Source organism: Ceratotherium simum, chromosome 16 (assembly GCF_057802395.1).
Source record: "Ceratotherium simum simum isolate JZ-2026a chromosome 16, ASM5780239v1, whole genome shotgun sequence".
In the NCBI taxonomy this organism is placed as follows: Eukaryota; Metazoa; Chordata; class Mammalia; order Perissodactyla; family Rhinocerotidae; genus Ceratotherium; species Ceratotherium simum.
In genome coordinates, this window is record NC_141915.1 from 39817376 (window position 1) to 39841343 (window position 23968).

General features: G+C 45.1%; 1 protein-coding gene across 1 annotated transcript; it reads left to right on the plus strand.

The window, feature by feature from the left end:
* Window positions 1-959: 959 nt before the first annotated feature.
* CASC3 (CASC3 exon junction complex subunit) lies at window positions 960-22000 on the plus strand. The gene is made up of 14 exons (XM_087441115.1): window positions 960-1241; window positions 1608-1635; window positions 1961-1998; window positions 13276-13434; window positions 13527-13678; window positions 14217-14393; window positions 14748-15430; window positions 16747-16811; window positions 17405-17519; window positions 17759-17857; window positions 18103-18317; window positions 19270-19392; window positions 19539-19603; window positions 20266-22000. The coding sequence occupies exons 1-13, from the start codon at window positions 1011-1013 to the stop codon at window positions 19560-19562; spliced, it is 2109 nt and encodes a 702-aa protein (XP_087297241.1). The 5' UTR covers window positions 960-1010; the 3' UTR covers window positions 19563-19603; window positions 20266-22000.
* The last annotated feature ends 1968 nt before the right edge of the window (window positions 22001-23968 follow it).

Consider the following 23968-nt stretch of genomic DNA (forward strand, 5'->3'; position numbering starts at 1 on the left):
GTGGTAAGCATCAGGATCCTTAACCATACAATTTGTAAAAATATTAGGACAGAATCCTGTGCTATGCCATAGTGACCTTTATGTTTGACAAATAATATTATTGTGCACTCCTGTAGGTGCACTAATATCTTAGCTCACGCATCTTGCGTGTCTTTATAATGATCCAAAGAAAATAAAGTGATTTCTTTCATTGCTGACAAACGTCTTGCCAAAGTCAAAATCAAAATCCCTCATCTACCTGTCTGGTAATCCTTAACAAGAATGAAAACATATCAGGATTTTGAACCACGTCGGTTCCTATGATCATCTCTTCTTTTTAAATCGGTTCTAAAATCTTGGTAAGACTAGCATCATACCAGCCTGCACTTCGGGAGAGGTGATGGCTGGGGTGAGAAGACACATGAAGAGGGAAGAGGAAATGAGAATACAGGGAAAACACTGTAGTGCTGCAACACTAAGTCCTCAGGCTTCACTGCAGACAACGGGTTTCTTCTTCGCCCTTCAGCTTAAAAAGGGGTCGTGTGGCAAATCTGATGCAGCACAACGGCTTTAGAGATCTACCTTGATTCGTGATTTTACCAAAAAAACGAATGCAGTAAAAAGATCTGCTTCAAACGTAGGTAGAAACGAGAAATGTACCTAGAAAACCATTAAACAGCTCCAGTGCCGCAGTAAAGCAGTGACAGCTCGACGCCTTCCACTCGTAAAGCCCAAGATGGCCGGGCGAGTAATCTCAGAAAGCCGCCCGAGCGCAGCTCCCCTCGCCCGGGGCCTACCCAGGGGAAGTCTGAAGCCTGGTCTGGCCCCCACCACGTCACGGATTTACGTAATCCCGTTTGCCCGCAAACGTGCCGCAGGGCGCCAGCCCCGCCCCCAGCCCCGCCCCCTGAAAAGCGGGGCGGCCAGCGCCGCACGTGAAGCATGCTGGGACTAGGTTTCGAGCCTCCCGGCAGCCCCCGCGACGGGCGCGGTACGTCAGGAGCTGGCTGGTGGCGGCCGTTCTCCGTAAAATGGCGGACCGGCGGCGGCAGCGCGCTTCGCAAGACACCGAGGACGAAGAGTCTGGTGCTTCGGGCTCAGACAGCGGTGGTTCCCCGGCACGGGGCGGCGGGAGCTACAGCGGTAGCGCTGGAGGCGGCGGTAGCGGCTCGCTGCCTTCCCAGCGCGGAGGCCGAGCCGGGGCCCTTCATTTGCGGCGGGTGGAGAGCGGGGGGGCCAAGAGCGCCGAGGAGTCTGAGTGTGTGAGTGCGCGCGGGCGGGGCGGGCCCGGGGGCGGGGTGTAGGTGCTGATGGGAGGCTGGGATTTGGTGGTAGAAGCCGGAGCATGTTGTGTTAGAGAAGAGGAGAGCTGTCCTAGTGCGGTGTGCATCGGGAGCCCCAAGGGGAGAGGAAGGGTTGGAGGTTTCTGGGGGGCGGCAGAGCTGCCGCGGATGGAAAGCGGATGTTTATTCGGAAATTGGGGCTGGAAGTGAAGAGACCAGACCCCTCGGATACTGTTTGTTAAAGACATACCTTTCCTCATCTCCCTTTTCAACCATTTTGTGTTGAGTCTTCAGCTCTCCACTCTCTGGAAATCACAGAACTAACCCATGTCTTCTTTCCTTCAGGAGAGTGAAGATGGCATGGAGGGCGATGGTGAGTAGCATCATGACAAGTGTTTTGCCCATAAACTTGTCACCTATTTCCAGCAATTGACCTTCTCTCGGACTGTTAGGAATTGGGAAAGGGTGCCACAAAGTGACTCTTAGTAGCATAGTGCTTAAGAGAATACTTTTGAGCAGTATGATCTTGGGCAAGTCACTCCTTGAGCCTGTTTCCCTTGTGTAAATGGGGACTGCCTCGTAGGTTGGTCTCTGAATTAAATGAAAGTCTTAGTCTGACCCACAACAAGCAGTCAGGAAATGTAATTATAGTAATTTCTGTTGCATTTTTATCTTTACGTATTTCTATTTTCTTTCAGCTGTTCTCTCGGATTATGAAAGTGCGGAAGACTCAGAAGTGAGTGTGATAGGTTCTTTTTCCTGTGGTGTAGGTCGCAAATGTATTTTAAAAACACATAGTCGTGTACTATAACCTGCTTGTTACTCCTCTTCTGCATTCTTCATTTATGCTTCTGAAAAACTGTTACAAAAGGTCATCTTCAGTTAGAGTGAGGGCAGGTTTTGATGCAAGCCTCTTCAGGCCACGTGTGTTACACTGTTAAAAGGTGGCTTTTCACTGTATCTGAAGAAAATAAGGTTCTAAATAAGAGAATGGGAACATTCTGAAGCCCTTCACAGGATGTTTGACAGTTTGTTTTATGCTGCCTAGGTAGTGAAGCCATCCAGTTAGATGTTTTTTTCCAAGTGTATCTGAAGACCTTGAGGGGGCAGGATTCTGAGTGTTTTGTGTCAGAAACATCCCTCAGTTTATAGATGGGGCTTTCTGTCTCTCTCTTTAGGAGAAAGTTTCCCTAAGCCTGTCTTTTGTGAGTTTACTTGTTTTGATTGGATAAACTACTAGAGATGCTATCAGCATGACTCTTTCCTGGAGTTGTTAAATAGAGTTCTGAGTTCTGGATTTTGATCTTGGGGTTATATACAGGAAGAATTGGATTGTGGATCAAAGGTTCATTCTATAAATTTTACAGCACTGTTACTGCATATTAAGACTTTCCATTAAGCCCTGGAGATGCAACAGTGAACACTATAACAAAATTCTTATCTTTAGGAATGTTACGACTTAGGAAGTCAGATAAACATTCAGACAATCATAGGACTTAGTGACAGCTGCTGGGGTATAGTGTTAAGTAGGGTGTTAATGACTGGGCACAGAATCCATTTAGGCAGTCAGGAGTTGCCTCCAATAAGGTGGAGTTAGCCAGGCAAACTGTGTTCTAGGCAGAGGGAACAACAGCTGGGAAAGCCCAGAGATAGGAGAGAAGATTGAATATTTGGAAAATTGAAAGTAGTTTGGTGTGGCTGGAACATTGTTGGGATAGGATGGATACCAGAAATAAAGGCAAATGAGTGAACAGGGGCCAGATCGTGAAGGGGCTTACTTGTTCTTTCTCTTTGTTGAGTACCTGCTCTGTGCCAGGAGCTGTATTATTCACTAGAATAAAAGACAGGCATGATTCTGCCCTCGTGGAGTTTATATTCTGGGTCAGAGGGAGAAAATAGATAGTTAAGCAAGTAATTACAGTAATGTTTGGTGAGTGCCATGATATTGGAAGCATAGAGTGCTTTGGGAGCACATAGCAGAGACAACTCATTGGGTTTAGGTTGTTTGGAAGTGCTTATAGGATGGGATGTTAAAATAGAGACCTGAAGGATGAGTAGGAAGTTAGCCAGGCAGAGGTTTATAAGCAGAGGGAACAGTGTCTGGGAAGAACGGCTGGAAGGGATGGACTGGGTGACGAGTGGGAGAATATGAAAAGTTTAGTATGACTGGTGGTAAGTGATGAGTCCGAGTCCAAATCTTAAAGTACTTTATAAGCCAGGTTAAAAAATATTTGGATTTTATTCTAAGGAAGTGCAAAGTATAACAGGGTTTTAAACAAGAGTGTGATAAGGATTAGACGTAAATTTTCAAGCACTGTTTGTCAGATCCAAGGAAAACACGCTTTAGAAAATCTGATTGGCCAGTCCTGCTGAAACAGAATCTTAGAGAGGGAGGGGAGACTCAGACATTTATATGTTAACAAGTTCCCAGGTTGATGCTTATGCACAGTAAAATTTGAGAATTGTTATTTTTATAACAGTTATTTTGTCTGCAGTGGGGAGAGTTGATCTGAGGGGAGCAAGATTGGAGACAGAAAAGCTAGTTAAGAAAGCTATAGGGGAGGGGCCGGCCAGGTGGCATAAGCGGTTAAGTGCGCACGCTCCACTGCAGCGGCCCGGGGTTCTCTGATTCAGATTCCGGGTGCACACTGTTGTACTGCTTGGCAAGCCATGCTGTGGTGGCGTCCCATATAAAGTGGAGAAGATGGACACGGATGTTAGCCCAGGGCCAGTCTTCCTCAGCAAAAAATGAGGAGGATTGGCAGATGTTAGCACAGGGCTGGTCTCCTCACAAAAAAGAAAAAAGAAAGCTATAGTGGAAGTCTAAGCAAGCAGTAAGTGTGGAATGGGTGGAGCGGTGGCAGTGAAAATAGAAATGGAAAGAATTCAAAGTTATTTAGGCTATGTAATTGACAGAATGTGGTGATTGATGAGATGACGTTTATTTTCTCTGAAGTCAGTAGTAAAGTTATCTGCAAAGAGTAAAAGGGAGACAAGAGGTTTTGGGTTGAAGAATGTTTACAGTAATCACTAGAGAATGGAAAGACTGCCAGGCAGTGTGGAGTGTTCAGTGAGGTTTGGTGATTGTGAATTTATAGCAACTTACCATTTTGTATGTAAATGAGTTTGGATGTTATCCTAATAGCAAGGAAAGAAAGGCTACTGAAGGCTTAAGTGTGGAGGATGAATTGTGGATGAGGCATGACTGGAGGCAGGGAGAGCTGTTAGGAGGTTGTTAGGATAGTCCAAGGAACATGATGGTGTCCTAAAGGGACCTGGCAATAGGACTGGCAAGACATAGACATATTTGAGAGATTTTTAGGTGGTGCTAAAAGAACTTGAGTGATTGAATGTGGAGCCTGAATTAAGAAGGAGTCAAAGGGATGCCCAGGTTGATGAATGGTGTTATTCACTAAGAAAGGGACCACAGGAGGAAGAGATTTCAGGAAGGACAGCATTGGGTTAAGTTTTGGATATTTTGAGATTGAGGAACCTGTGGGACTTGGAAGTGGTGGTATCTAGTATATATTGTCTGAAGCCTAAGAGACATCTAGTTCTGCTTTGTCCAATACAGTAGTCGATAGCCAGATGTGGCTATTTAAATTTAAATTAATTAAACTAAAATTAAAATGTCAGTTCCTCAGTTGCAATAGCCACATTTTAAGTACTCAGTAGTCACATGTAGCTAGTGACTGCTGTATTGGGCAGCGTAGATGAAACATTTCCATCATCCCAGAAAGTCCTTTTGGACAGCACTGGTCTAGAGTAAAGAAAAAGACTTTATATCCTGACTTCCATGGTAGTCCGTTACTTGCTTGCATTTCTTCTTTGTTACTAACTGTATATACCTAGAGACTACAGTTTAATCCTGCTTGTTTCTTAAAATTTGATCTGTCTCTTAGTCTCCAGGTTCGTTTTTCATCTCTTTCTTTTCCTTACAAGTTATCTGTTGAAAAGATTTTGATGATTGCTCACTCATGGTACAACTCAACGTGCTGCCTCTGTCTTTTGTATTTTTTGCGAATTGGTATTTCTAGATCCATGGAAAGACAATGTGAGCCGAAGATTTTATCTTGAACAAAACTAAATGATGATCACCTAATTTCCTTTCCCATATAAGTCATTTGCTGTTTTTGTCTGGATATTCCCCGTATATTTTTTTTAAGGTCCAGTGATTCTATTAGAATTTGTCTTGGTGTTGGTCATTTTGGGTCAGTGTTCACAGGTATGAAATGTGTTCTACAGTATGTCATGGAACTCCTATCCAAATAATTCTTTGGGGTCTGGCCCAGTGGCATAGCAGTTAAGTGCACAAACTCCGTTTTGGCGGCCGGGGGTTCACAGGTTCGGATCTAGGCACACACCGACGCACCACTTGTCAAGCCATGCTGTGGCAGTGTCCCATATAAAGTAGAGGAAGATGGGCATGGATGTTAGCCCAGGGCCAGTCTTCTTCAGCAAAAAAGAGGAGGACTAGCATCGGATGTTAGCTCAGGGCTGATCTTCCTCACACACACACACGCGCGCGCACACACACACACACACACACAAACCAAATAATTCTTTGCCTGTCTTTGGTATCTGATCCTTTCTCCCTAATCCTTTTTATCTTTGTCTTCATTTCTTTTTGATTTTTAAATATTTTCTTCCTTTTCACTTTTTATTTCTCTCAAGGCATTATTGTTGTGTTTATTCCCTCTTCTCTTCCTTCCAGTTTTAGACTTGGTATTTGAAGTGATTTTTTTCTTTAATTTCTTTTTTTTTTTTTTTTTTTAAGATTTTATTTATTTATTTATTTTCCCCCCAAAGCCCCAGTAGATTGTTGTATGTCATAGCTGCACATCCTTCTAGTTGCTGTATGTGGGACACGGCCTCAGCATGGCCGGAGAAGTGGCGCGTCGGTGCACGCCCGGGATCCGAACCCAGGCCGCCAGTAGCGGAGCGCGCGCACTTGACCACTAAGCCACAGGGCCGGCCCTTCTTTAATTTCTAATGCCTCCCTGAGTTCTTTCATTTCATTTTTGAGTTTTCTAATTCTTATTGATGTTCTTCATGCCTTATATACTTTTCTTAATGTCTTTTTAGCTCATTTTGAAATAGACGTTACAATTTTGATATGTGCCTGTCTTTCTGAAATGCTTTCATTGTAGGAATGCTCTTCTACTTATTTTTTTTCCTCATAATAAGTTTATATGGGATTTGACCTCTGTATTTTTCTGTTGTTGATTTTTATGTAAAATTAGTTTTCCTGATCTTTTAGAAGGAAGTATGGCTCAGAGTAGCTTTTCCTAACTTCATAGAACTCCCTCTTCTGTTGTTTCCCTATAGCGTTAAAAAATTATGGTGGCTTGCTTTCGGAGATTTCCTCCCTTTGTTCCCTTCCCTACCTTGTTTTGGACTTCTCTTTCCGTTTTTCCTTTTGTCCCTCTCCTGCTCCCTTTGATTCTCCTCTCAACAGTTTCTCTTCAGTGTGGGACCCTATCTAGAAGGGAGCCCTGGCAGCCAGCTCAGTTTCAGGATCTCAGAGGGGTTAGCCTGCTCTAGCCCCTTCAGACCTTCTTACTGCAGGACCCTGGTGCTCACATGCTGTTGGCAACAGTAAATCCCCTTCTAGTTTCTTTATCCTTTCTTTATACGTGTGAGGAAGATCAGCCCTGAGCTAACATCCAATGCCAATCCTCCTCTTTTTTCTGAGGAAGATTGGCCCTGGGCTAACATCTGTGCCCATCTTCCTCTACTTTATATGGGACGCTACCACAGCATGGCTTGACAAGCAGTGCGTCGGTGTGCGCCCGGGATCCGAACCTATGAACCCCGGGCTGCTGCAGCTGAGCATGTGCACTTAACCACTGTGCCACCGGGCCAGCCCCCTGCTCCTAGTTTCAACTGTTGTTCTTAGTTTTGCTTTCTACTGAATACCCATTGATTAGGTAAAGGGTTCTCCTTTTCTCAGATCTGTTTACTTCTCTGTGCTTTCTTAGCACTGACACCAATCTGATGCAGGTCTTGTGGCTGTTGGTGCTTTGTTCTTATGTGCTTGTATTTTGGGGTCTGGGGGATACCTTGTCAGCTAGTTTTTTTGTAACTGTTGTCCAAAGGGTTTTGATTTTGCTGTCCAGAAGCTTTCATTTCATGTGGAGATTTGTTTGTGTGTGTGAGGAGATCAGCCCTATGCTAACATCCGCCAATCCTCCTCTTTTTTTGCTGAGGAAGACTAGCCCTGGGCTAACATCCGTGCCCATCTTCCTCCACTTTATATGGGACGCCGCCACAGCATGGCTTGCCAAGGAGTGCATCGGTGCGTGCCCGGGGTCCGAACCGGCAAACCCTGGGCCACTGCAGCGGAGTGCGCACACTTAACTGCTTGTGCCACCAGGCCAGCCCTCATGTGGAGATTTGAAGAGTTCAAAAACTATGCTGCTACTATTTTCCCAGAATCTCCGAGAAAGTTTTTTAAAAGAAATTTGACTGTGAAAGGGGAGGCTAGAGAGATGGTAGGTGGAATGCAGGCTATGAGGTCAAGAGAGGGTTTGGTAGTTATTTTTTAAAGTTGGAGAATCAAGTATGGTTAAAGATTGAAGGAACGAGTAGAAAGGGAAAGAAAAGGGAGGGGGTGGGTAATAAGTGTACTGGTGTCCTTGTCTGAGTACGTCAGAAGAAATGGGAACCAGACAAGGGAAACATCTACCATTGTAGTTATAGAGAGGTGGGAAGGAAAGGTGTGTAGGGAGGAAGCTGATGTTCCTTTCTTTGTTTGGTTTTCCTTGTGAAGGAAAGACATTGAGAAAGAGGGTTGGGAGGGGTGTTGTAGGAATTGTGAGACTAAAGGAGGTGTGAGTAGCTGAGGTTGGAGGTGGCACTGATGTGTGAAGTTGTATTTTTTTTTTTTTTTAACTACATTCAGTGATGATCAGTGGTCTGGTTGTAGGCCTAGAAAAAGCAGATGTTTTAGTTGATCCTGTCCTGGCACATGGGAGTGGCAAGGGACTTGAGGGTGTTACTAGTAGTGACTGAAATGAATGGGCTGTGGAGTCTAGAGAGAGTGGAATGTGAATGTGGGAAAGGAGTGATTGATGGGGAGAAAGTGGTATGGTCAAGGGAGTGGATGTCTTAAGAACGTTGGAGATGAGAGAGTAAGGGAATAACTGGGTAGGAACAGGAATAATAGGCAGGATTTTTGTTTGTTTGTTTTGTTTTTTTGGTGAGGAAGATTATTCCTGAGCTAACATCTGTTGCCAATCTTCCTCTTTTTGCTTGAGGAAGATTGTCCCTGAGCTAACATCTGTGCCAGTCGTCCTCTACTTTGTACGTGGGGCCCTGCGCATGGCTTGATGAGCAATATGTAGTTCCATACCTGGGATCTGAACCCATGAACCCAGGCCGCTGAAGCACAGTGCAAACTCAACTGTTATGCCACCAGGCTGGCCCCTAAAAACAGTTTTATTGAGATATAATTTACATACCATATGATTTATCCATTTCAAGTGTACAATTTCATGGTTTTTAGTATATACACAGATATGTGTGACCATTACTGCAGTCAGTATCAGAACATTTTTATCACCTCAAAAAGAAACCCTGTACCCTTTAGCAGTCATCCCCTCAGTTCCTCCATCCTCATCTCCCTAGCCGTAAGCAACCACAAATCTACTTTCTGTGTCTAGAGATTTCCCTATGCTGACCTTTCGTATGAATGGAATCATATAATGTGTGGACTTTTCTGACTGGCTTCTTTCACTTAGCGTAACGTTTTCAGGATTTTCATCCAAGTTGTAGCATGTATCACTTTCATTCCTTTTTATGGCTGAATAATATTCTATTGTATGGATATAACACATTTTATTTATCTGTTCATTCATTGATGGACATTTGGGTGTCTATTTTTTTACTATGAATAATGCTGCTATAAAATTAGTGTACTATAAGTTTTTGTGTGGATATATGTTTTCATTTCTCTTGGGTATGTACCTGGGAATGGAATTGCTGAGTCATATGGTAACGCTGTGTTTAATCATTTGAGGAACTGCCAAACTGTTTTCCAAAGCAGCTGCACCATTTTACATTCCCAACAGCAATGTATGGGGGTTCCAATTTCTCCACATACTCAACAGCTCTTGTCTTGATTTTTTGATTCTAGCCATCCTAGTAGCTTTGAAATGGTATCTCGTTTTAATTTGCATTTCTTTGATGACTAATGATGTTGAGCATTTTTTCTTGTGCTTGTTGGCTATTTGTGTATCTTCCTTGGGGAAATGGCTGTTCACATACTTTGTCCATTTTTTAATTGGGGTATCTTTTTATTATTGAATTGTAAGAGTTCTTTCTATAGTCTAGATACAAGTTCCTTATCAGATAGATGATTTGCAAATATTTTTTCTCATTCTGTGGATTTTCTTTTCACTTTCTTGTTAGTGTAAGTTTTCAATTTTTATGAAGTCCAATATATCTGTTTTTCTTTTGTTCCTTGTGTTTTTGGTGTCATATCTAAGAAGTCTTTGCCAAATCCAAAGTCATGAAGATTAACCCTATGTTTTATTAGTTTTAGCTCTTAACATTTAGGTCTTTGATCCATTTGGAGATAGTTTTTGTATATGGGGTGAAGTAAGGGTCTTACTTCATTCTTTTGCCTGTGGCAGTTTTGATCAAAGTCTGGGGTATTTAAATTTAAAATTTTTTAAGGTAAGCAGGTTTACTTTTAAAAAACGTATGGCAGTTCCACGTAAGACTGGTGTGGAGTGTAGCCATCGAAATGGATGACTGAAATGGAGGTGAAGACTGAGCTCATTGCTAGTCTTCAAGTCAGTGACAGGGTGGGCCTGGGTAGAGGCATAGAGGTGTAGCTAGGTGATAGGAGCCTCAGAGGAGTACAAGTTTATTTGTTTGTTTATTTATTTTTCCCCCAAAGCCCCAGTAGATAGTTGTAGGTCATAGCTGCACATCCTTCTAGTTGCTGTATGTGGGACGCGGCCCCAGCATGGCCGGAGAAGCGGTGCATCGGTGTGCGCCCGGGATCCGAACCCGGGCCGCCAGTAGCAGAGCACGAGCACTTAACTGCTAAGCCACGGCGCCGGCCCGAGGAGCACAAGTTTAAAATGAGGCTGGAGAAGTTAAATCTGGAAGAGACTTTGAGGATGAGGGAGATGCCAGCTCTACCTCTTACTCTGAAATATGTAAGAAGTGGAAGAATTAGCTAAAACCTCTGCGTGAGAATTCTGCCAGGGAAGCAATTGCTTCAGGTCAGAGCTAGGCTTTAGAGTTGAGAAGAGTGTTCACTGGATGGTAGAATCAGCAATAGGGGAGTTTGTGTCTGGAATAGGGTTTTGATGTCAGCCCTTAGCCAAAGCAGGGGCATATTTAGGGGCATGTGACCCTAGGGTAGCACCTTGGCTTCAGTTAGACCAGACTTTGACTCTAATTTGGAGTCTCCTCAGCACTATGCTATTTGTATCTTTCTGTCCTGCCCTGGAAACAAAATTAGTTTCTCATTTGGAATCAAAGAGTTGCCTCATTTGACATTCCACCACAGACTAGAGGAGGGGGAGCATAAAACAACGTTCCCTCATTAATCATGTTGATACTATTTTAAGATGTTTGAATTCAGTCAGTGTGTGTCGGGGGTGTGTGTGTAATGAATTAAGGTCATATATATACACCAAGCAGGATTCTTGCAGTGTCTGCTTCAGAACCTCCAGGGAACATAGGATCAAGGAAAGAACTGAATGATTACCACCTACCTAGAGGAGGGAAAACTTGTGATTGAGAGAAAATGGGAAGAATCAAGGGTACTTGGTTGTTAAAAAGCTATGGGTAGGGGCCGGCCCAGTGGTGCAAGCGGTTAAGTGTACGTGCTTGGCTGCGGCAGCCCGGGGTTCACGGGTTTGCATCCTGGGCGCGCACGGATGCATCGCTTGTTAAGCCATGCTGTGGCGGCATCCCATATAAAGTAAAGGAAGATGGCCACGGTTGTTAGCTCAGGGCCCGTCTTCCTCAAGGGAAAAAGGGGAGGATTGGCATCAGATGTTAGCTCAGGGCTGGTCCTCCTCACACACACAAAAAAAGCTATGGGTAAAGGCCTGATTCTCAGTGTGGGTGTGGTCAGGCAGTCTCCTTCAATTCTCTGGGTTTCATAGCAGATTCACCTTTCTGGAAATCCTAACCCAAAACACTTACAGGCCAAAATACCCAGATGGTGAATAGGGAAGAATGGGAAAGAGGAATTAATTGGCTTGTTTGGGCCAGTCAGGCAGACTCAGCTCCATTTGAAGAAAGGGCAGAAACTTAGAGCTTGAGAGTTTCTTTCTTTATCAGGAATCTCACAGTGAGTCTCTTTGATCAGATTCCTGAGGCCACGCTGGGTCTGGAGTTGAGAGGGTCTAGTTCAGGTCAAGTGTCAGATCTAGCAGGAGAATAAGAGAGCAGTGTACATGTATCTGCCAGGTGGGAGAGGTGTATTGTTACCTTGACATGTTAACCCCAGCAATGGGCACTAGACCACCTTCTGTTGAACTCATTTCTTTATGTTTTGCAGGTCTCTGAACCTACCTCCTTAGCCAATAGCTCTCTGCCTCCCTAGGTCCAAATCCTGGGAGGACAAGGAGATGAGAGTAACTCTGTTCTAAAGCCCCTAGCGTGAGCCTTAGCTCCTCCTTTTCCCTGCCTAGAACTAGCCACACCTCTCTTACCTGACCCCTTCTAGTGGCCCTTATTTAGAGGATGGCCTAAGGACCCTCCTTTGTATGGACAGACCCAACACTTTCTCTGTCACAGACAGGATTATCTAATCTTGATGTGGCAAGAGAGGGAAGAAGATGGAGGAGAGGAGAGAGAGTGCTTAGGCTTTAATTTTTTTCATTTCTAAAATGCAGTGGTTGTACAAGTTGTTCTCTAAGGTTTTCCAAGTCAAAAATCTTATAATTATGTAATTCTGAACAGAGTTGTTGGATAAAGGGATCTCATGCTGCAAAAAATTTAGTATGCATATCGTAGACATCAAAAATGTAAGCCACTATTTCCCAGTTTGAGGGTAATAGTGCCTTGGGAAGTCATGGAGTTATTACAAGGAGTTTGCAAATTTGTTAGCTCAGCTTTCATCATCTATAGACTAAATATACATCTCCCACCTTTATGTGCTGCTATTTTGAATATATATAAACTAATAAAATGTAAATATATTTTATGGTATTATTAGATCTATAGCAGTTGTTTGTCATATGTTTTCTCAGTCAGTGGATACTTTACGGAGCTATTATCTCATGGAGCTCTATGAAAATATTAGATCCTAAAAAGGGGTCTGTAAGGTTGGGAATCTCTGCTCTAAGCCATTTTGAGATGAGCAAATTCACAACTTGAGTTAGAGTATAGTTATTAGGCACTGATGTTTAAGAGAGAATTTATGGAGACGGAGAGAAATTATTCACAAAAAGTAAGCTCCTTCTTTATGCTAGGGACTTTAAAGCCTCCCATCCAGAGCCAGCTCTGATGACCTAGTGGTTCAAGTTCAGTGTTTGGAGCTCCGCTTTGGTGTCCCAGGCTCCCAGTGGCAGAACCACACCACTTGCCTGTCAGTAGCCATGCTGTGGTGGTGGCTCACATAGGAGAACTAGAAGGACCTACAACTAGAATATACAACTATGCACTGGGGCGAAAAAAAAGAGAGAGGAAGATTGGCAATGGATGTTAGCTCAGGGCAAATCTTTCCCAGCAAAAAATAAAAAAATAAAGTGTCCCATCCATATCCCCTGGGCTCTTTCCCCAGAGGCTGCCACTGTTAACAGTTCCTTGTACATCTTCCTGGAAAACTTACATGGATCTATATATAAGCACCTGTATGTATTTTTTAATGTGTTTTTTATCCTTATCCTCTAGAAATTTTAGTGAGAATGTTGGTATGTTTGCTTTTAATTCTTACATTGTAGTAAAAGTTTGTTGGAAAATGTTTTCCTAAAGAATGGAAAATAAAAGGAATGCACCGTTCAGACCTTACCTCTACAGCTGACAGGGAAGTGTTTTTCAGGGTGAAGAAGGGGAATACAGTGAAGAGGAAAACTCCAAAGTGGAGTTGAAATCAGAAGCCAATGATGCTGCTAATTCTTCAGCAAAAGAAGAGAAAGGAGAAGAAAAGCCTGACACCAAAGGCACTGTGACTGGAGAGAGGCAAAGTGGGGATGGACAGGTCAGTACCCACCAGAGGCCCCCATTTGGGGGCTGGTATAGTGGTAGCTCTTAACCTTGGAGGGAGTAAGGAGCCCTTTATCTGTCCTCCAGGAGAGCACAGAGCCTGTGGAGAACAAAGTGGGTAAAAAGGGCCCTAAGCATTTGGATGATGATGAAGATCGGAAAAACCCAGCATACATACCCCGGAAAGGGCTCTTCTTTGAGCATGATCTTCGAGGGCAAACTCAGGAGGAAGAAGTCAGGTAACAGCCACTCTCTGCTATTTAGTATGTGTTTAGTGTTACTTACTATATGCCGGACACTTTGCCAAGTGCTTTACCTGTATTATTTCATTTACTACTCACAAGGTTTTTAACGTACGTATTACAATTCTCCTTCTCATACAACTGAGGAAATTGAGGCTTAGAATATTTGGTAACTCTTGGTGGAGGAGTTGGGTCCAGACCCACATTTCCACTGCCTGCCTTATTCTGAGGCTCAAGGCCTCCAGGATATGAAGTACTTGCATAGGCTGCCTTATAGGAGAGAGATGTTTCCAAGGTGCTGAGTAGTTTGAAGTGAAGTCTTTCCTCGTTTCTGTTCCTGTTAGATTTGAGCCCATCAGGCTCTGTGGTACTATGATTGACTCTTGCTGTTCAAAGGCCCATTTTGTATAATCTGGGAAGATGGGGAGACTACATGAAGTTCCTAATGTTTCCCTGCCCAACCCTGTTTGTTTCATGAACATCTTTACTTTGCAGAGTCTGTCAACCTAAAACACTTTTCCCTGGTTTTATCCAGACCCAAGGGGCGTCAGCGAAAGCTATGGAAGGATGAGGGTCGCTGGGAGCATGATAAGTTCCGGGAAGATGAACAGGCTCCCAAGTCCCGACAGGAGCTCATTGCTCTTTATGGCTATGACATCCGCTCAGCTCACAATCCTGATGACATCAAACCCCGAAGAATCCGGAAACCCAGGTGAGGAAATTTTGGAGTGTACACTGTTGATATTTGTAAAAAGAACTACTGCTTTTTAAAATGCCTTTCTAGCCCATAATTGAATGGGTGAGGAAGATCAGCCCTGAGCTAACATCCGATGGCAGTCTTCCTCTTTTTGCCGAGGAAGACTGGCCCTGCTCTAACATCTGCGCCCATCTTCCTCTACTTTATGTGGGATGCCGCCACAGCATGGCTTGACAAGTGGTGCCTCAGTGCGCGCCCGGAATCTGAACCTGCAAACCCGCACTGGAGCGCACATGCTTAACCGCTAGGCCACCGTGCCGGCCTCCTGTTATTTCTTTTCTTAAGACTTTCTCCATTCCATTTATTCAGGTTTGGGAGTCCTCCCCAGAGAGATCCAAACTGGATTGGTGAGCGGCCAAACAAGTCCCATCGCCACCAGGGTCCTGGAGGCACCCTACCACCAAGGACATTTATCAACAGGAATGCTGCAGGGACTGGCCGCATGTCTGCTCCTAGGAATTACTCTCGACCTGGGGGCTTCAAGGAAGGTCGTGCTGGTTTTAGGCCTATGGAGGCTGGTGGGCAGCATGGTGGCCGGTCTGGTGAGACTGTTAAACATGAGACTAGTTATCGGTCTCGGCGCCTGGAGCAAACTCCTTTGAGGGATCCATCTCCAGAAGCAGATGCTCAAGTGCTTGGCAGTCCTGACAAGGAAGAGGCAACCTCAGAGGTACCAGCTGCTGCTCCTGACACTGCACCACCGGCCCCTGACAGGCCTATTGAGAAGAAATCTTATTCCCGGGCAAGAAGAACCAGAATCAAAGCTGGAGATGCTGTCAAGGTTGCAGAGGAGGTGCCCCCTCCACCCGAAGGGCTGACCCCGGCACCTTCAGTCCCAGAAGCTACCCCTCCGCCTGCTAAGACTGGGAACTGGGAGCCTCCGGTGGATTCTACTACAGGTGGACTTGAGCAAGACATGGCACAACTAAATATAACAGAACAAAATTGGAGTCCAGGGCAGCCTTCATTCCTGCAACCACGTGAGCTTCGGGGTAGGTACCTCAGAGTTAGTGACTAACCTTTTTCCGTTTGCGTCATTGGGTTTAGGGGGCATGTGACTTCTGTCTCTCAGGGATGTGGTGATTGACAAATATTTACATTTTCATTAACTGAAAGAAATATTTACATTTTCATTAACTGAAAGAAATGGATTCATAGGTATATTCTTTTGAAGACCTCAGAGCAGTTTTATCTGTTACCCAAGACTGCGCCACTACTTTGCCTACTATTAACTGATCAGTCGTTAATATTGAGCTCCTGAGTGCAGAATCCTTTACCACTCTCTCTAGAAAAACTGGAAGAAAAAGGCAACGTTATTATTTGAGCTAATGGTTAAATGTTTGAAGGCAGAAACTTACTCATTTGAATTTGGATGAGTATCTTCTAATCTCTTTGAAAGGAAAGCCTCTCTAATTTCCTTAATCTTCTAGAATCAGGCTGCCCAGTAGAACTTTCTGTAATGATGGTGCTTTTGAATACTTGTAATGTGGTCATCGAGACTGAGGAACTGATCTTTTAATTAATTGAAATTTAAATAGCCACCTGCGGCTAGTGGGTATCATATTGGACTGCATAGTTCTAGAGACTAGGACCTGTTTACCATCCCTCTTGCCCATTCTTTGTCGTCTTCCTCCAATCAGATAGATCAAAGGATTTTTTCTTTAGTTTCTGAAGTCGAATTTGAACTTAAAGATTGGAAATCCTCTTTTGGGCTGGGAGTTTCAACATCCTTCTCTGGTGTGCATGATTTTAGAACACCAAAACCATTGTAGCCTAAATGGGACCTGGAACTGATCTTTGGATAGAGGAGTACACCTCCTACTGATATCTTATTACCACTGGAAGATAGTCTGTAGAATATTCCTTTTTTGTCCTGAGTCATTTTCAGCCAGAGGGGAATCTCTTCCCAAACTTGAAGCCCAGACCTCTGTGGCCAAGAATAATCAGTTGTTGCTCAGAAACTTTAGGGCTGAGATTTTTCAATCTGTTTGATAATGTAATGTGCTAATTATAACCTCCTAGGGATTCTCTACAGGGAAGTATTTGGTGGGAAAATTTGAACTTGCATTTTCTCACTGAAGTAGTTTTTTTCATGTTATTGCTGTATTAATGTGGTGGGCACTCGGGGCAAATTTCCAAATGCTGGTGTTGACAGGAAGCAGAGATAGTTTAAACGGAATTTTGTTAGCTTAAAAGAAGAAAGCCATTCCCCATGTTGGATTCTTCAACTTGTCATTTTCTTGATGGTATCTTTAGTCCCACTCACATCTGTCTGCTCTGCAGCAGTGACTTTTTTGGTGTATTACAGGTATGCCCAACCACATACACATGGGAGCAGGACCTCCACCTCAGTTCAACCGGATGGAAGAAATGGTACGGAAGGGGAAAAGGAAAGGGGTAGATGGGGAAGGGGGCTGCATGTAACAGCTTGTTCACTGTTTAAACCAAGATAAGGTCTTAAAGTTAGTTTTCCCATTGATTACCCGTGTTTTTTTTAATTTGGGTCTCCAGAAAGGTAGGGTAGAAGGTTTAGGTTCAAATCTTAATGTTTTTCATTGGTTTTTCAATTCATTTTGCAAATACTTTTTAAAGACTTGCCATGTACCAAGTAAGTGTTTTGTAGCACCTAAAGGAGGGTGGGACTTGGTATGAGAGTCAGCCCTCTGGAAGTCTTCTTGCTCAGACCTATTTCTTTTTTTTTTTTTTTTTTGGTGAAGATCAGCCCTGAGCTAAGATCCTATGCCAATCCTCCTCTTTTTGCTGAGGAAAATTGGCCCTGGGCTAACATCCATGCCCATCTTCCCTCTACTTTTTATGTGGGACGCTGCCACAGCATGGCTTGCCAAGCAGTGCATTGGTGTGCGCCCGGGGTCCAAACCTGCGAACCCCAGGCCACCGAAGCAGAGTGCGCGCATTTAACCACTGCGCCACTGGCCAGGCCCCTCAGACCTGTTTCTTTATTTCAGGGTGTCCAGGGTGGGCGAGCTAAACGCTATTCATCTCAGCGGCAAAGACCTGTGCCAGAGCCCCCTGCCCCCCCTGTGCACATCAGTATCATGGAAGGACATTACTATGATCCACGTGAGTGTTTTTCTTATTGTTGGGGTACCTTTTTTGGCAGGGTGAAGTGAACTAAGAGACTAGCTTCCTGCCTCCTGAATTTCCCTTCTGACCTCTCACAGTGGTTATCATTGTCTGGTTGCTGTTTTCTTCACATGGAAAATAGAGAACATCTTTTAAAGAGCTTGGGGCACAAGGAGACTTGTCTGTGTCATATGGAGAGTGAGGGTTTATGAGAGTCCCAATGTGATATCTTACAGTGCAGTTCCAGGGACCAATCTATACCCATGGTGACAGCCCTGCCCCACTGCCTCCCCAGGGCATGATTGTGCAGCCAGAAATGCACCTTCCCCACCCAGGTAAGCTTTGTACCTCTGCTTGTATGCTTCCAGTACATGAGGATGTTTGTTTGGGGCTTCACAAATCCCATCCTCTTGAGCTCTGTGCTGCTTGCCTATGAGGCTGGCCACTCTGGCTGCTTGGGCAACAAACTCCTCTTGGGTCCATCCTGAGGACTTCCATCCTGAGCCTGTTTGTGCTGAGCAGGCCATCCCATGGAAATGGTGTTATCTTCTATTTCAATTTTTGTTTTCCTCTTGTCCAGGTTTACATCCCCACCAGACACCGGCACCTCTGCCCAATCCAGGCCTCTATCCCCCACCAGTGTCCATGTCTCCAGGACAGCCACCACCTCAGCAGTTGCTTGCTCCTACTTACTTTTCTGCTCCAGGCGTCATGAACTTTGGTAATCCCAGTTACCCTTATGCTCCAGGGGCACTGCCTCCCCCACCACCACCTCATCTGTATCCTAATACACAGGTGAGATGGCTAATGAGCAGATTTTTCTAGGTACACATCCTTTAAATCAGACAGGAATGTGGTACGGGGAGAACACTCAAGGAATTTTTTGTGTGTGTGTGAGGAAGATCAGCCCTGAGCTAACATCCATGCTAATCCTCCTCTTTTTGCTGAGGAAGACCGGCTCTGAGCTAACATCTATTGCCAATCCTCCTCCCCTTTTTTCCCCAAAGCCCCAGTAGATAGCTGTATGTCATAGTTGCACATCCTTCTAGTTGCTGTATGTGGGACGCGGCCTCAGCATGGCCGGAGAAGCCGTGCACCGGTGCGCGCCTAGGATCCGAACCCGGGCCGCCAGTAGCGGAGCGCGCGCACCTAACCACCAAGCCATGGGGCCAGCCCCACGCTCAAGGAATTTGAGAGAACATTTCAATGCCACTGATTTGCGTGTGGTGCCAGGACGCCTCTTGGTGGTCTGGAGCTGGAAATGCAGCTTATGTAATGCCCATCATCCGTTTATTCCCTTCTGTTTCTTTAATGGTGTTTCATTCAAGTGTTTTGGTATATCTCAGGTGGTCATGTCTGCTATTTACTCACCTGCATATAAAAAAACTATTCTACTTACCAGCCCTGCCCCTCCTTGTACTGCTTAACTCCCAACAGGTTGATACCATCTGGTATCTGGAGTGTCAACACTGAGCTCAGCCTCTTCCATTTGTCAGTTGATGATAGGAATTAGAGAAAGCTGGACAGTACTTTGAAGAAGTAGGAACCAGAGCATAATTAGGACATTATTAAGGCGGAAATGAATAATCACTTTATTTTAAAGAGGGGCACTTAGAGAATTAAAAAATTATAAATTCCCCAACACTCTTATTTTTGTGCCTTAATAATGTTTCCTGTTCATCATAGTATGGATGAATTAATTTCTAACTTTTTCTTCTCTTGGCTTATTGGGGGGGGGCAATCCCAGGCCCCATCACAGGTGTATGGAGGAGTGACCTACTATAACCCTGCCCAGCAGCAGGTGCAGCCAAAGCCCTCCCCACCCCGGAGGACTCCCCAGCCAGTCACCATCAAGCCCCCACCACCTGAGGTATGAGAGCTCCTCCCCATGCTTAGGGCACATCCTACTCAGTGGGCTTTCCGTTTCCATTCCTTTTCGGGGTGTGTTTCTGTGGAAAACAGTCTTTTTTTTTTTTTTTTATGACCTGATAACAAATTCCAACTTTATTATTTCAGGTTGTAAGCAGGGGTTCCAGTTAATGTGAATTTCTGAATATTTTAAATGTAACATCATATAAAAAGTAAGTGCACAACTTACTATGACTCTTATAACATTCTTAAAACTAATGCTCACGCTTACTTGCTTAACAAAAAACCAATTGCCTAATTAATTTTTTTCTTTTTTTTTTTTTTTTGTGAGGAAGATCAGCCCCGTGCTAACATCTGCCAATCCTCCTCGTCTTTTGCTGAGGAAGACTGGCCCTGGGCTGACATCCGTGCACATCTTCCTCCACTTTATATGGGATGCCTCCACAGCATGGCTTCCCAAGCGGCGAGTCACTGCGCACCCAGGATCCGACCCGCCCAACCCCAGACCGCCACAGCGGAGCGTGCGCACTTAACCGCTTGTGCCACTGGGCCGGCCCCTAATTAATTTTTTAAGTTATAATCATGGGATATCTTGGGAGAAGGCTCAAAGGAGTACCAAAATTTGCCAGCTTCTTTGTTTTGTGAATGCATTGAGTAGGGCTGACGTAGAAACCATTGTTAACTTGGCAGAATTTCATTTGGGAAGCTGCAAGGAAAAAATGCAGGAGGGCATTCTGTTGTTGTTTTGGTTTTTTTTAGGGACATTACTTTAAAACACGTTATTTAGAAATGTGGCTCTTTGAAAACAGCTTGGAAATGCCCAGAAGGTCCATTTACAATTTGGTGGTTCTTCCCTTTTCCCCATCCCTTTCAGAAAAGCAGAGGTGAGAACCCAGGAGAGAAGAGAAATACAACTGGCTGTCTACTACCATGAGGGCTTCAAAGATATAGGGTGGCTCCTACCAGCAAGCAGTTGAATGAGGAGGACCCTTGCCTTCCTCTGAGGACAGGCTCTTCTGGAGAAAGGGAGAAACAAGTGGACTTCCTCTCATCTCCACTCTGTACTTGAGTTGGCTGTGCTCAGAGGAGCAGGGATCCAGACAGCCCAGGCTTCTTGGTCTGCATCTAGAAGCCCATGTCTTTTGCTCTTCTTCACTTTCTCCTGGGAAATTCAAGTGTCTCCTGCTCCCAGGGAAGCTCCTTCCTGTTTGTTTTGTTTTCTGAGATGTTCGTTTTTAAAGCCTGGCTTACTATTCTTAAATTAATATTCTTTTAGTCTTTCTCTCTGTGTCTGTTTCTCTCTCTCTGCTTTTAAATGAGACAAGTTCATTCTTCTGGTTTGCTAGCTCCTCTGGGTTCCCTTTTGGCTCTACCCTGCGTCCCAGATAATGGAGAATGTACCAGCCAGACTTCCCCCACTAAGTCTACAAAGAGCTGGCCTTTCGTTTTTGGTTGGCCTTTGTTATTGTATACTTAGATTTTCTTAATTTCTTTAACCCTATGGAAATGTAGCTGTCTGCATGGTCTCCCACTGTGGAGAAAAGCTCAAAGTTTGTGGTAGGAGCCCTTCTTGACTTCGGTTTTTAGGAGTCTGAGTCTCCATTAGTCCCTGTGTTCTGGTAGGCTTCAGTGGTCTGCTGAAGGCAAAGTCTCTGCCGTGGGGAGAGATGGCAAACCAGATGTTTTTGTGAGAAAGGGATGGTGGAGTGAGAGCCTTTGCATCTTAGGGATATGTATTCACCCAGTCCTCGTGGCTCAGTCTTTGAGGTAAGTGGAATTAGAGGGCTCTGCTTCTCTTCTTTCCATCCCTCCTACCACACCTCCTTTCCAGTTTCTGTGGACCAATGCATCTCTCTAGAGGCAAATATTACCCAAGAAGCAGTCTCTCCTGTCCTTTGCAATTGCTCTTTTCCATGTCTTTCTTGCTACAGGTGTTTTAGATGTTACTACCGTATTTTTCCCAAGTTCTACTGTTGTCCTTGCAAACAGAAGAAGATACCACACCTGGGCTTAAGGCCTTAGGAACCCAGTCACTTTTGGGGCAAGGGCTCTTCCCTCTTTTCCTCCCTTCCATGGCGCTGAACCACTCTTCTGTTGCCTCTGCGGAAGAGATTCCTATTACTGCAGCACTTGTGTCTGCCAGGGGTAACTTGGCCCCTGTCCTTGTCCTTCTACAGAATCTGAGGGAGAAGGTGGTGGCTGTGTCTCTCCCCAAGCAATGTCACTGTATTTCTGTTCCTTCTCTCTAGCAGCTGGCCTAACCACTCTTAGTCACAGGTGTGGGGCGGGGAGAGGGGAGAGGCACTCAAGCTGTAACCCCCAAGGAGGAAATAACTAAAAGATTCTTCCAGGGGTAGCTGGTGGTTGTGCCTTTTGTAGGCTGTTCCCTTTGCCTTAAACCTGAAGATGTCTCCTCAAGCCTGTGGGCATAGCATGCCCAGATTCCCAGACCTTAAGACACTGTGACAGTTGTCTCTTTTGGTCCGCTGTGTTTCATTGCAAAGATTTCTCCATGTGTGTTGTTGTTGTTTTTTGTTACTGTTTTAAAGGGTGCACATTTGTGATCAGCATTGTGACTTGGAAATAATAAAATTTAGACTGTAAACTTGGCTTCTTTACCAGTGTTTTGCATGAGTCTTGATTTAGAAGGGAGGGAAGAGGACTCCGATTCTCTAGAGTCACAGTCACTACTCGAGCCAGCTCAGACTTGTGAAATGGAAGCCCAAAGAGGTGAGGAGCCCCTTTGAGGCCATAAGTGTGTCTGCACTCCCCATCAGTTATCTTTCCTAACCACCTTGCCACACAGACACCAGGATATCATGAGTCCCTTAGATTGGAAGTGTCAAGGACAGAAAAACTGGTGAGATGCTGCTTACCCACATGAACATCTAAGCATCCCTCGTGTCTTTGCGTTTGGCAAGTAAGTTTCCCAGAGTAATGTGCCAGAGGTCGATACAACTATACCAGGTACTGATAAGGGGGAGGCGCAGGTAGCTAGCTTTTTTAAAAAGTAAAGATGCTGGCACTGAAGTATCAAGGACCACAGTCTAAAGAGAGAGGCTCCTATCAATCTTAGTACAGGTAAAGAGGAGGGGCAATTGAAAGACCACCAGCTGGGCTCATCCTGCTGATTACCAAGGCCACTTGGCCTCTGATGTGTACAGGACAGTTCCTAGCTTGAGTTGACTGTTTCTTCCTCCAGGGCCTTGGGGTGGAAGTTGACTGCAGAGGCTGTCCCTGGTATGGGAGAGCAGTTGAGTTTAATGTGGGTCCCACAAATCCTTGTACACTGGGGGCATGGGCATTATGGTGCATCTTAAAATGACAGCTGGGACTCTCCCTACACCCCATGGTGCTGCTACTACAGCCTGAGGACCATGACTCTTCTGATCTCCATCCCTAATTCCACTTCAAATCATGTCAGTTTGCTTCCTTTCTCTTCTCCCACAGGGTGATGGGTAACTATAGGCCTGGTCTCCTGGGGTCATGCAAAGAAAGCCAGCCAGCTTTGGGGGTGGGTTAATAGGAGGAATGAGCATGTTAAGATGCTTCGCTCTCACCCCTGCCTCTTGCTTCTCCAGTCCTGTGGTTAGATGCCATTGCTCTCTCTGTTGCCCTGGTAACCAGCTCAGCAAGAAGAAATTCAAGCTCAGCAAAGCCCCCAGGTTCTCTCTGCCCTCCCAGCCTGCCTCTCGGTGGCCAAAAAGAAAGGGAGTGTAAGGGGCAGACAGATCAGCCTTAGGTAGCCCTGCCCAGTCCTCTTCTAGAAGTCCATGGGCTAGGCGCTCAGTGAAAGTTTTTTGTCCCCATCTCCTCACAGTTGTTAATCATACCCCTCTCTCTCCCTCTGTTTCTTCCATGATGCCCTGCCAACCCTCCTCCCCCTTGGGGTCAGCACACAGGCTTGCTACCTTGTGGACAACTGAGAACAGCAAGGACTTAGAATCCCAAAGTTATCCCCCAGCATCTGCAGCCTACTTGGGTTGGGTTGTCTGTCTAGGGCAGTGATTTTCAACCCTGGCTATTTGAATCACTTGGGGATCTTTTAAAAAACACCATAGGGCCGGCCTCATGGCATAGCAGTTAAGTTCGGTGCACTTGGCTTCAGTGGCCTGGGTTCGCAGGTTCGGATTCCAGGCATGGACCTACAACACTCGTCAGCCATGCTGTGGTGGCGACCCACATACAGAATAGAGGAAGATTGGCACAGATGTTAGCTCAAGGTGAATCTTCCTCAAAAAAAAAAAAAACATAAACTTTGGCCCCACGTCAGAGATCTGATTTAATTCACTTGGGGTGTGGCATGGGCATTGAGTGTTACTGAAAAGTTCCCCTGGGATGCAGTTAGGGTGAGAACTACCGCTGTTCTAGGAGGACCATGACTCGAGGCTGGCTTTCCTCTCTGATTCAAAGTCTAGAACTTAGTCTTTGGCTGATATCCTTGAGTAGTTGGAGGGGTGCTGGGGTCCTGCTCCCCAAGCATCCAGTTTCCAAAAGTCTCTGCCCCTTTTACTTCCAGCCCCCACACCCTCCACACTCCCCAATTCTTCCCCCTTCATAACCAGCAATCCCAAATC